Genomic DNA, 13,361 nt, shown 5'->3' with positions numbered 1-13,361 from the left:
ATCTGATAATGCAGAGAAGACTAAAAAACCCACAGCCCATATGTGAGGTTGAACAGTAAATATCTATCATCCAAGGGGCAAGCCTGATGGAACACTTTTGTTCCTGGGAGGTGTTAATTAGAGAAAATGACCCACTAGGTCTTCTCAACCTGGAAAGTGAATACATTAGAATCCCAAAATAGCAGAGCTTATTATTGCCTTGAGTCTAATTTCTGGCCTTTTCAGCCCAGACTGAGCTGCTTCTGACACATACCTCCTAATACCTGATTATAGGCTGTTTTTGGTCGTGTCTGCCCAGCTAGAGCATCCAAACCCATTCTGGATCTTTTCCTCCCCTCTTTCCCCATCCCTAAGCCTCAGACTGGACACACAGAAAGCCTTCAGATGAGACTTGTTGGCCACTCCGGAACTACGTACTGAAATGTATAAGATAGCATGCAGGATCCAAAGACACCATCTCTGCCCTCCAGGAGCTTATAGTCTTCCAGATGTAGAAGAGGTATCTTCTTCTCAAATGACTACAGGGAAATGGAGAACGTGATAAATGCTAGATAAAGGTTATAAACAAGATAGGCGTTCAGAGCAGGGAATCATCTCTTCTAGCCAGAGTAACAAAGAGGCCTCAGAGGAAGTGTCATTTGAACTGTGTAGTGCTCTAAGGCTCATTCTCTATAGGGGCAGCTGGGCTAACATGGTTATCCCATAAGCTCAGTTCTGGCCAGCTTAGAGAGGCCACTGAGGAATCACTATTCAAAGCCTTTGGTCCTCTCACTGAGCACCAGCATACGCCCTGTGTTATGGGCTGTCCAGAGAATAGTGGATTACTTCACCCTGGAAAACTTGAGTGGGGCTCTGGGTAAGTCTTTTTTCATTTGCAAGCACCAGATATCAATTCTGACCATTTTAATCACAAGAGATTAACTTAATAGAAGGATAAGGAGTTAGAAGTATGCTGTGAAGATGTAAGGATAATATCTGGCATCTTAGCAAAAGAAGCTCAGGGAGCTTCTCCCTAGATTTACAAGGAGTCAGTTCCAAAAACGACTCCTCTCTGTCCCTCTATTATAAATTTCAAATTCCCAAAAGGAGAATCTGACTGACCCAGACACATTCAGCATAGAATCAATCTGCTCAGCCAGCAAGATTCTTCCACCATAATGCGACCAGCTCCGAGGCACTTCCAGAGAAGGGGGCATTTTTGATACAGGCAACCTCATAATGGTGGCTACCAGAGGGGATGAGCTAGTAAAAAGTGAAGGCACACATGCCAGTAATTTCAGGCACTTCAAACCCATTCTAGGCACAGTAGCTCACGCCTGTAATCCCAACTCTTCGGGAGGCTGAGGCAGGTGGACCAGTTGAGGTCAGGAGTTTGAGACCAGCCTGGCCAACATGGTGAAACGTTGTCTGTACTAAAAAATACCAAAACATTAGCCCGCCGTGGTGGCTCATGCCTGTAGTCCCAGCTACTTGAGAGGCTGAGGCAGGAGAATCCCTTGAACTGGGAGGCAGAGGTTGCAGTGAGCCGTGATTGCACCACTGTACTCCAGCCTCAGCAACAGAGCGAGACTCTGCCTCATAAAAAGAAAGAAAAATAAGACAAAATAATAATAAATAAAAGTACGTAGTATATCAGTTTCAACCAGCTTTTACACATTTACTTAAAAAAAAGTTTTTAAGTGTTGAGAAAGAGAAGCTTTTAATGAAAGAGCTTCCTGAAGCATATCTGCAATGTCACTGCCTTGACAACATAATATTCTCTGCTTCTGAAAAATATTTTCAAGAAATTATTACAGGTGATACAGACATTCCCCAGGGAGAATCCAACATGTAGTTTTATTTACCAGAGTTATTCTTGTCGTGTTATATTATTGCTAGACAAATTCTAGTTTAAGGAGATAGAGATTAGGTTATTTTGCTTTGTTTCTTTAGAAAACTTTAAATGGGTTTTGAGTAAGGGCTTAGATATACTTACCATTTTCCTCTAAGGCTTTATATTTTTAATTTACTTGTTGTACAAATGACTTGAAAAATCCATTATCCAGGAATCTTCTTAACATCTTGGTTTACATGATAAGACATAAACTCCTCACACCTTCTTGGGTGCTCTGGAATGGCTGTCTTAGAGGAGAGTCACTCAAATTGCATTCTCCAATGGGAAAGTTTCAACTGACTGAACATTAAAACAATCAATGCTCAAATGCAAAATCTGCAGAGTGGCTCTCTAGAGTTGAAATATTTATTGGAAGGTTGTTCTTTATCACATCTTAAAAAGGCTATCAGACGAGGCCTAAAAGAGATATCTGAGCCCAAAAGAAAGGTACCAATTGAGAATATTTATTCTCCCTCTCAGTTGTCCTAATCAGAGGAAAGTCAAGATTTAGGAACAAGCCATAAGCATGCTATAGACTTAAAGGTGACTGACCCATGACAAACAGAAGAATCAATTCCAAAATCTGGAACCTACCCACCCCTACCCCCTGCCAAGGAAATAGAGATGTCATTAAATATAGCCTAGGTGGCCTAAATCGTTCACAGTAAGCAGCTGTGAGTTATTAATAAAAATACTTATTGAGTCCTTACCTTGTACTGCATGCTATATTAGTATCATGTAAACATAGATTTTTTAAATTATACATATTTTAAAGATGTGGAATGAAATTTTGATTTGAACTCAGGCTGGCTCCAGAGTGTGCACTCTTAACTACCACACTATGTGACTTCAAGAAAGAAAGCAAGTGCCACTGGTGATGAAGACCCATTCCATAGAGTATATAGTGCCTGAGATGGACCCTTAATCCAGGGTAGAATTTGACCAGCAGAGAAGGGAGATGTGCCAAACAGTAGGAACTGTGAATGGCATCAGGAAAGTGTGAGTCAAGTTCAGGAAGTACAAATAGTTTGATTTGTCTAGGGAGGTGCTATTTAGTAGAAACATAATGTGAATCACACAAGTAATTTTCAGTTCTCTAGTGCCCACATTTCAAGAGTTTTCAAAATGTGAAATTAACTTTAATAGAACATTTCATTTAGTCTAGTATGTACAAAATATTCTCATTTCAATATGCTATCAATACAAAAATTACTGAGATATTTTATATTCTTTTTTCTTACCAAGTCTTCAAAACCTGGTATCATTGTATACTTACAGCTCATCTCAATTCAGACTGGCCTATGTTTCAACTGCCCAGTGGCCACATATGGTTAATGGCTGCCATATGAGACAGTTCAAGTCTAGTGTGTTTGTTACGTGAGGGCAAGAGTGGGTGATACAACTGGTGAATAAAGATTGAGTCTTGAATGCAAGGCTCATTTGTAGATAGGTTGGCCGAGGGGGAGGCACAGAAGCTGTTTGACATGAGAATGACATAGTAGGAGTTGTCAGGAAGAGTAATCTAGATTGGTCAGGGGAAAGCAACGATGGAGTGAGAGGAAACTAATTAGGGGACTCTAGAATAGTCCAGGTGGAGAAAAGAATGGCCAAAAGTAGCAGTGGGTAAGGAATAAAGGGGCTGGAAGCAAGAGAAAATGTGAAAAGTAGAATCTACCAGAGACTGGGTGTTCAATGGGAGAACAGCAGAAATGTTTGCGCATGGCATCTGGTAAATTCTCAAATAATATTGAAGGAAAAAAAACAGTATAGTAATTAAGTGTAGAGGAGGATAGAGGAAGAGAAAAATCATTCTGGTAGGCTCCAAAGCTTCATGGAGAAGCAGGGATTTGAGCTGCATCTTGAAACTGAGCTATGTCCTCAAGAAGCTGATGGCTCTTTTCAGGAGGCTAAGTTTTCAAACAAAAAACAGAGGGTCATGTAGTTGAGTGTATCAACAAACATCCAAATGAACAGTACTGATGTGACTTGATTGTTGGAGGACAACAGCACCAAACCGGGAAGGAAGAAACCAATGCTTTAGTCCAGATCTGCCTCTGAATTGCCATGTGGTTTCAAAAAAGTCATTTCCCTTTTCCTAAGTTAAGATTGTTTCTCTGTAAAGTGAAGGGTTGGACCAAATGACTTGTAAGCAGCCCTTTCACTCTGACTCCTTTAGCCTAATACAATAACTGCAGGGAGCAGTCAACAATAATCAAAACCATCTGGATGTATTTTTAAAGCCTGTTCCAAAGTTTTCTGGTGTAAAGCTTAACATACTGGATGTTCAACTATACTGACTTCATATTTCAGTTAACATTGAAGCCTCAGCTCCCTCTAGGTAAATGCTGAAGACAACAGGCCAAAAGTGAAGACATTCCCTGTAATGAAGCCACCAAATAGACTGATGCCTTTGAAAGCTCAGAGATTTAAAATCATTTGAAAAGAGGAAAGCTATTTTTATTTTATTCTAAGATGAAAGCAAGTTTATTACAATTGTGAGCAGCTTTGAAAAGAACACAGAACTTCTTAAGACACTGTTAAGTGTAGAGCAAGATCTTAATAAATACAAAAACACCAAATTCTTTTGAATTTAAATAATTAAATAAACTTCCTCCCATTTCAACAAGTTCATTAGGCAAAAAAGCTTTAACTGTCTCTGATTTCTCTCTTTTTTCCCTTCATCTGATTTTTGTAGTGTTTTAGAATTCAGCATGTAGCTCTAGCAATAAACTCATTATCTGTGGAAAAATGAATTGATCTTTGTAGCTTTCTTAAATCAATAATATAGTTGGCATTTTTAAAAACAATTAGAAGGTAGTGAATAAATACATTTCACTTCTGCCATGTGTTGGGCAGAAGGAAAAGTAAAAGCTCTGGCAAGTGACCAAAAGACCCTATACAGTCTTTGGGGACTCCAGATTGGTGCTGTATTTCTTCCCTGGCTCTTCTCTCCCTTTGCGCCTCCTCAGCTTGAGGGCCTCAGAAGGCCGCCCTGCCCTGGGAAACATCTTGTACTCAAGCTCTGAAAAACCAAGGGGAGGTGAGAAACCTACAGTTATAATTTGCTTTATGCAGTACCTGTCCCTAAAAAGAGAGAGTGTGTCAATTGAACTCTATTTTCCAATCACGCAGGGAGTTTGCTATTTAAAGTAACCCTGCAGTAAATCCTTCTATAGAACAAAGAAATCTTTGATAGTGCATATGTCTCCCAATTGATAGGTCTTTATAAGCAAGGATTTCCAGATTTTTTTAATTTTTAATACATATAACATACAAAACAAATCTTCTGTTTTCTTAAAGGGGGACACTAGAGCCCTCCTGATTGAAGCTCTCCAGGTAACATTACTTTGAGGATTAGTTAACAAAAATTAAACTCGACAAATTGGCTCCTTCCAAGGCCATCTGTGTTATTAAACTCAAAAGAAAAAAGAAGAGGGGCCCAAGCCCCAATCCTGGGTACCCAGGAGACATTAGAAACCACTAAGGAGGACATGATAAGGTGGCATTATCTTCTTTAAGGTAACTAGATTTATCTGGATGCTGTAAATTTTCCTGTCACTGGACTCTGACACAGCTGCACTGAGTGCTTGGCAATTGGATTTGACTGGGAAGGGGATCAAGTCAGGGCCTAGGTAAGAATTGACAGGAAGAAGCTCTAAAGATAGGATGGTCCTTCTGAGTAGTCCCACCTGGAGGCAAGGGGGCTGGGCCTTTATTCTATACATTGTCCAGTCATTGGATGAGGACTGCCCAAAAGAGAAGACATAATCCTGGGTAAGGTAGCAATCTTGGTCAGTGTATTGGTCCATTCTCACACTGCTATAAAGAAGTACCCAAGACTGGGTAATTTAAAAAGAAAACAGGTCACTTGGACTCGGGAAGGGGAACATCACACACCGGGGCCTATTATGGGGAGGGGGGAGGGGGGAGGAATGGCACTGGGAGTTATACCTGATGTAAATGACGAGTTGATGGGTGCTGATGAGTTGATGGGTGCAGCACACCAACATGGCACAAGTATACATATGTAATAAACCTGCACATTGTGCACATGTACCCTAGAACTTAAAAGTGTAATAATAAAATAAATAAATAAATAATAAAATAAAAAGAAAACAGGTTTCGTTGGCTCACAGTTCTGCAGGCTGTACAGGGAGCATGGCTAGGGAAGCCTCAGGAAACTTACGATCATGGCAGAAGGCAAAGGGGAAGCAAGCACATTTTCACGTAGCCAGAGCAGGAGGAAGAGAAAGAGGAGAGGTGCTACACACTTTTAAACAACCAGATCTCATGATAACTCACTCACTATCATAAGAGCAGCAGCAAAGGGGAAATCTGCCCCATGATCCAATTGCCTCCCACCAGGCCCCACCTCCAACGTTGGGAATTACAATTTGACACGAGATTTAGGTGGACACAGACACAAACCACATCAGTCTGTGAGCATAATTCTAGGACAGCAACTCAGCTGAGAGTTTCAGCCACCCACTCTTTCCTAGCAGTTGGTGAAATTGGTGCCTCCGTACTAAAGAGTGATTTGGGTAGCCCACCACAGTATCCACTACAGAAAGCAACCCAACTCTACTGGGTAGTCACAACACAGGGTCACCATCTGTGCCAAGGGACCCAGTTTGAAAGTTAGAATGAAGCAGTAAGAGATACTAGCTTGATCCTAACCAGAGAGCAACCAGGAACTGGTTTAGGGCAGCGGTGTCTCCTAAGGGGTAGAGACACAGGGATCAGGATCTGGTGATTGAGAAGAGAAGGCAGGAACTAAGAGAAGCCCTACTCCCAGATGGATTCTGGGGAGACCAAGCAAGCTGCAGGATAAGAAATCAAGACAAAAACAAACACCAGCATAGCATGTGGGGAGGCACTGCAGGTGCACTCCTGCCCTCCAAATATTAATATTATTGGGTCCAGTTTAGACCATGCACAATCCTTGCCAGAGTCATCACCAATCACAAGATCCCAGCACTAGGGTGAATGACTTAATTCCAGCCCTAAGGAGTACAGATTGCTTCGATTTCAACTTTAACCCACAACTAGAAGGGTTGGAGACCTGCAGATGGGATTAATGAGTAGATGGAGGCTCCAAGCTGATGAAGCGAATGCAGCCTTTGTAATCCAATTGAAGCATTTGTTTCAACATCTGTGGCAAAGGCACTCGGGCAAGGTGCCACCTGCATTGCATCATCAATTTATTTAAAAACAAAAGTTCTAAACTGCAAAAAAGACTGTGAAAATATAATAAATTTAAGTAGCTGCGTAGTTCCACGGCCATATTTTTCCACAGCCATCTCACCTTTCAAGAGAGAACTCTCCACCCTGCAAGTTTAACCTCATATTTGCCCAGTAACCCTAATTCTTTACCACCCATCTGAGGTGCATAGTTGTGGTGTGTCACCCTCTTTTGCTGAGATGGAAAGGGCTCTGTCCTTCCTTTATTTTCTTTGCTTTATGCATAGCTTTCATTCCTCTTTTGACCCTGGAGAGCAGAGCTGCTGAACTGTCCTTGCCTTAGGCATTTTTGCCCTCAGTTCTCCTTGGCTTCTGCTCTGTATCAAATGATACTGACTAGACCTTTCCACAATAGTTCACAAAACTACCGGAATACAAGTACGCCTAACTTCAAAAAAAAAATGAAGGAAAGGAAAGAAAGGAGAGAAGAAGGGAGAAAGGAAGGAGCAGGAAGAAAGGTAAGCAAGCAGGCAGTCAATACGTCAAAATAAAACTTTCTATTTTCCATTTGTCTCTCTAGTACAGAGGGTTAAGTTGGTCATATTTCTTCATTTAAGTAACATTATCACTAGTCCATTCAAAGTCCCTCTCTGTTTTTAGTTATTTATTTTATCTCCTTCTCCCACTTCTGTTCCTCTCAACTTGCCTTAGATAACAATCCTAGCATATGTTCATGTGCAGGAGGAGGTTAATGTCTAGTGTTTGGTGTACATATATTTTAATTCTGCAAACAGTATATTATATCTCAGTAATTTCTTGTTTCTCTCAGTCCCATGATTTGAAGATCCACCCATGCTACTCTGTGTGCCTTTAGACTCTCAGTTCTACATGCTCTCCTATTCAGTTAGGTGTGCACTGTCCAAATTTTATCTACTCCCTCACCTAGTAATGGACACCCAGGTTGCCTCCAATCCCCTGATGCCACAATGCTGTGAAGAAAACGTTTGTAAAAGATTCCTTTAAGTATCAGTTTGAGAATTTTTCTCAATGTATGTATATAGGAGTGGAATTGCAGGGTTATTAAGATCATTGTTCACATTGCTAAAAGTTTCTGGCATCATGGAAAGAATCATAGATGCATCCATTAGAGAGTGGGGCACCTTCAAAGGGAGTACATTCAAACAGTTATTAACAAATCATCAACTTTATTAATAAATTCTGGAGACAGACACTTGAATGTTTAGGAACTGCTACCAATCAACAACGAATCAGAAATGAAGATGTGACATTTCTGAAATAAAAAATATAAGTCAGTAGGGAAAATGGTTTTAGATTCACAGGGCCCCCATTGTCTGTGTTGCCTCATGGGAACACATCTGTTGTGAAAAGCACAGTGCACCTGCCTAACCCCACCTCTCTCCCCATTCCCTGGCCCCCAGGACTCTTTCTTGACCCAACCACATCAACAAAGTCACCTGCTGTTCACTTGGTGTCTCTTTTTAGAGGAGGCTCTAGTTTCACTCTCCCCACTGCTGCCCTTCCTGCTCTGCAGCATCAACATCAACTCTGCAAAATTTCAGCTTGCACCAGGGCTGCTTCTGTAGCCACTGGAGACTGCCATTGCATGATCTACAGCTTCTTGCACTTCTGTCTGACCTTTGCTCCTCATCCCTCCTCCCTACATCAATCAAAAGCTCAGGCAACCTCCCTGGTCAAATCTGAACCAAACTGCTCCTCTGGGAGTCACACCATGCCCCCATTTGGAGGAGGAGGCTGCCTGCTGAGAGACTCCAGCTTCTGGGCTCCATGTGCGTGAATAAACAGCTCTGAGGGGTTCTGTTGAAGCTTTTATGTAAACACTCTCCAAAATATGTTCCACACTGCATTATCCCCAGCAATAAAGATGCTGGAATCAGAATTTGGCTGTCAGTTTTATTGATGCTGCAAGGGGTACAGTGGAATACAGCTTTCTCTTCTGGAAATTTATTGGTTTGGCAGTGCAGAGAGCAATAAAACTGTTTTTAATCAGGAAGCCAAGCGAACATGATTCCAGAAGAAATATAGGAAGCAAATATGCCATCAAAAGAAGATTTCTCCCCACACTGTCCCTGTTCTTCTAGGATCCTCTGTTAAATAAGTTTAGGTGTTAAACAATGTCCTTGGTGAGAATGTCTTTGGGAATAGAATCAGAGACCAAAGTTGTATTACTTTCTCTAGGTTATATCATTTCTAAGAGATTATTGAGTGAAAACATTTTTCTGAAATGAAATTTCTGAAATTCCTCTCCATTAGCACCTAGGGAGGTATGGCTGGTAAACTGCTTTGCGGAAGAAATAGAATGTGACATGCTTCCTCTCAGGAGAAGCAAGGTTGCAATGCCTGTCCCTCCACCTTGCTCACCAAGATACTGGATTAAGAATGAGCCGGGCGCGGTGGCTCAAGCCTGTAATCCCAGCACTTTGGGAGGCCGAGACGGGCGGATCACAAGGTCAGGAGATCAAGACCATCCTGGTTAACACGGTGAAACCCCGTCTCTACTAAAAATAAAAAAAAATTAGCGGGCGTGGTAGCGGGCGCCTGTAGTCCCAGCTACTCGGGAGGCTGAGGCAGGAGAATGGCGTGAACCCAGGAGGCGGAGCTTGCAGTGAGCCTAGATCGCGCCACTGCACTCCAGCCTGGGTGACAGAGCAAAGACTCCGTCTCAAAAAAAAAAAAAAAAAGAATGACATGCTTTGGCCAGTATTGCACAGGGAAAGGATGTCTGGAGTCATTCTGCCTGGTTGTAACCTTGTTCAGGTTACTTAATCTCTTTGTGACCCAATTTCTTCTGCTATGTAAAGGAAATACTCACCTCACACCATTGTTGGAGTGAGTAAAATAAGGTCACAAATGGGTGTGTATAACTCACACCGCAGCTTAGAACTGTAGCAAGTCCCTTCTGGGACTGTAAGAAATCTGACTTTCATCTGCCCATCATGGAGGTGTTCTTTCTTAGCAGCTTAAAGCAGTCTCTGCTGCATAGACATGTTAAAAACAAGACAGCATCTCTCACCTTTGTTCTCATATTCCTGATACTCACATACTCACTTCCCACCTGAAATATCCTTGCCCACTCCCTTCCTCTCTGCCAGTCCTTGGGCCAAAACATTAAACCATTGTAGATGCTCAATAAGTGTTGGCTGCATGTTCATCCCTGCCTTGCAGTTGTTTTCTCCTGAGTTATCTTAACCTCCAGTTCCTTTAGCATTCACACATCATCCTATACTGGTTTTGCATTTCTGAGTGTCACTCTTTTCTCAAATCTTAAGTACAGCATAGCTTTTATTTCAATTTCAATAATATTTAGATTGTTCCTGTGGGTATAAGTGAATGCCTGAAGGAAATGATCTCATAGATATTCCCCCCTCAAATGACATGAGATGCCCATGTGGGTTAACCATAGGATCAAAGTTGTCTGTTTGGGATAACATTGAAATAGGCTACCTGGGAAAGATAGTAGAGATCAAGATGGGAGCATGTTCTTAATGAATCTCCTGTTCTCCTGCCTGCATAATTTCCAATTGTATTTTCATCATTCATTTCTCCACTCTGCTCAACATAGTTGTTGTCCATTTTCCCAACCAAGTCTATAGGATCACTCTACAACTGTTTAACTATATATTTGGTACCAAGCCCTGTTCTTTACATGGATTATCCAGATTAATCATCACAATGACCCTGTGAAGCAGGAATTATTAGTGCAATTTTACGGACAAAGAAACTGAGCTGGAGGGCTTAAATAACATGCTTAGAATCACATAGCCAGGTAGTGGGACAGCGAAGATTTGAGCCCAGGTGTGTCTGATCTCAACATTCATGATCTTAACCACAAAATTATACACTCTTTGATAAAAACCAAGAATAGTCATGGCACATCTCTTCATTGATTTAAGTCAGAATCCTCAGCCTGAATCCAGTTCTCGGTAACTCGGAAGTCTCTGTCTCTCATACACATATACATACACACTTTATTCATGAACTTAAAAGGCAACCTATCATAAATCTTAAACTCTTGGATTTCCTTTTTTCTTTTCTAGATCACTTGCCTACCTCCCTGTCAAAGTGATCCCATCTCAAGCTTTCAGAGGACTTAATGAGGTCGTAAAAATGTAAGTAAGTTACTGCATATCAAAAGACATGCGTAATTGGAATAATGAATTTTTTCTAAGAGAAAACACATTTGAAAGGGGATAATTTTTCTAGGAAAGAAATTGTGTTTAGGATACTCGCATATTTTTATCTTTGTAATACAAATAATAACCAGAGACCTTTGAAGAAAAGGTATGATTTTTAAGAGTCATTAAAATCCAGATAATTAACCTTGCTTCAAAGAACTGAATGCATTTTGTAAGTGATGATATATCTTTTAAGGAGAAAAAAAGATAGATTCCAATCATAAAAATTCTCCTGCTGCTGCAGCAGCTATTCCCTTGTGTCACATTTTTAGATAACACCCACATAGGAAAAAATTGTGTTGGAAGTTTATTGTGCATCAGAAGATAATCTTTATATCTAAAATATAAGTATATAACAAAAACACAGTATTTATAACTATATTGATGAAAGGTATTTATCAAAAGTGTAAAGTACTCGGATAATGCAATATGATCTCATGTTTGTCAGACATAACTTCGATCATTTGTCCCTGGGTTTCAGCTTCCAGGACCAAAGTTCCCATACTTGGAGAGAGAATGTTCTCAAGGCCCCAGTATTCCAGCATCTTTCTTAATATTAGCCTGAGTCAAAGGACTTCATGGCCACTGAGTTCCCACAGTGCATCTCTAATCTTAACAATCCACTGGACTTTGGAAGCAGATTTGCCTCTCTAAAGAAGATGCTACAGCATTTAAAATCATGCCTCAAAAATTACTGCATATTATAGGAAATTCACTGCCGGTTACAGACTTGTCAGTTTACTTGAGCCTAACCCACGCTCTTCTGCTCTCAAGTTGGAATGTTGAGTTTTGATAACCTTTAATGCATTAAGACCTCCTACTGAGAAAAGCAGCTACAGTTAAATAAGCAAACCAATAGGTGGGAATAAGATGAATCAGCCCAAGAACAATCCATTCTTGTGTTGTTCAGAAAAGACATTAGCTACCTTAGGCTCTGCTTTCCTGTGGGCTAATGCTCTCATCAGTCTGAAGTCTTCAGAGAGCCTTAACCTTAGAAATAAGCAAATGTACAGTTTGTGAATTTGAGACTTTTTTTTTCAGCTGGCAGGAAATGGTAGCTTATGTTGGGATTTTAGGGTAACACTGACATTACCTGCATGCTTGCGAATCATATATGACAAAACTGGTTCCTTTATTTTTGTGTTGTTTTCAAAAAATTCAATTATTCATTACTCCATTCACTTATTCATTCATTCATTTGTACTCTTAACTCTGTGCCAAGCAACATAAAGCCCCCAGGGATTCAGAAGTGAATAGAATATACTCCTTGTCCTCAATTTGCTCACAAGTGAGAAAAACAGTCAAGGAAGTAGATAATTATAATTCAGGACGGATACCACGTGCAGGAGTTGACCACCTTGCAATAGCCTCAGCACGAGATTTTGGGAAACCAAGGGTTAAGAGTTATGAAACAATTCAACCCGTATTAAAGCCTCACTAGAGTGACAGAATTGGGACCCAGAGATCCATATCCTAGTCTTGAACCTTAATATAAATACTATTTGACTCTCCTCTCAGGGCCTTAATTTCCAGAGCTGTAAAACAAGGGAATCTGATTAGATTTTCTCAACGGGCCTATGCAGTTCTAACAACCTGTGACTCTGAGCCAGAGATAAATAAGAGAAAAACCTGTCACATAAACAGGGGTTACTAAAACTTGCATTTCAACTGCACCTGGGTTGTAGGTGCCCATCAGTGCTTCTAAATCATACAGTATTAGCACTGTATGATTTGGGGACAACTTGCACATCCTTGTTCTTTTCAGGGGGACACAGTGGAGTCCCCAGTTGTTGGGTCACACACACACATCTCATTATCATGCAGACACGGTCATTTCTTTCATGTTTCTTTCTCTTTTTTCCCCCTCTCTCTTCCCTAGTGAAATCTCTCAGATTGATTCCCTGGAAAGGATAGAAGCTAATGCCTTTGACAACCTCCTCAATTTGTCTGAAATGTAAGCATCAGCTAATAGACAGTTTACTGCTGTACACTATTACCCTCGCTGGCTGGAGCCCACTTGGTATTTGTATTCAAGCATCCACTGCTAGGAATCCAAGAGGAAAAGACTACAGCAATTACTAGGTCTGGGCAGG

At 40.9% G+C, this 13,361-nt stretch overlaps 1 protein-coding gene across 2 annotated transcripts in view; it reads left to right on the top strand.

Moving 5' to 3' along the window:
* LOC105465004 (luteinizing hormone/choriogonadotropin receptor) overlaps positions 1-13,361 on the top strand; it is a 63,142-nt gene that overhangs the window by 6,991 nt on the left and 42,790 nt on the right. Inside the window, exons 2-4 of one of the 2 annotated variants that reach the window (XM_011713181.2) lie at positions 7,470-7,572; positions 11,131-11,202; positions 13,148-13,222. Coding sequence is in view for 1 of the 2 variants with exons in the window: in XM_011713180.3 (XP_011711482.2) it covers positions 11,131-11,202; positions 13,148-13,222 (147 nt within the window). In the remaining variant the exon portion in view is untranslated. The remainder of the gene's footprint in view (positions 1-7,469; positions 7,573-11,130; positions 11,203-13,147; positions 13,223-13,361) is intronic. The other variant, XM_011713180.3, reaches the window with a different exon arrangement.

The sequence above is a fragment of the Macaca nemestrina genome, chromosome 13 (genome assembly GCF_043159975.1).
Source record: "Macaca nemestrina isolate mMacNem1 chromosome 13, mMacNem.hap1, whole genome shotgun sequence".
NCBI classification, from domain to species: Eukaryota; Metazoa; Chordata; class Mammalia; order Primates; family Cercopithecidae; genus Macaca; species Macaca nemestrina.
Note: the sequence above shows the minus strand (reverse complement) of the source record. Positions and strands in the feature narration are given on the sequence as shown.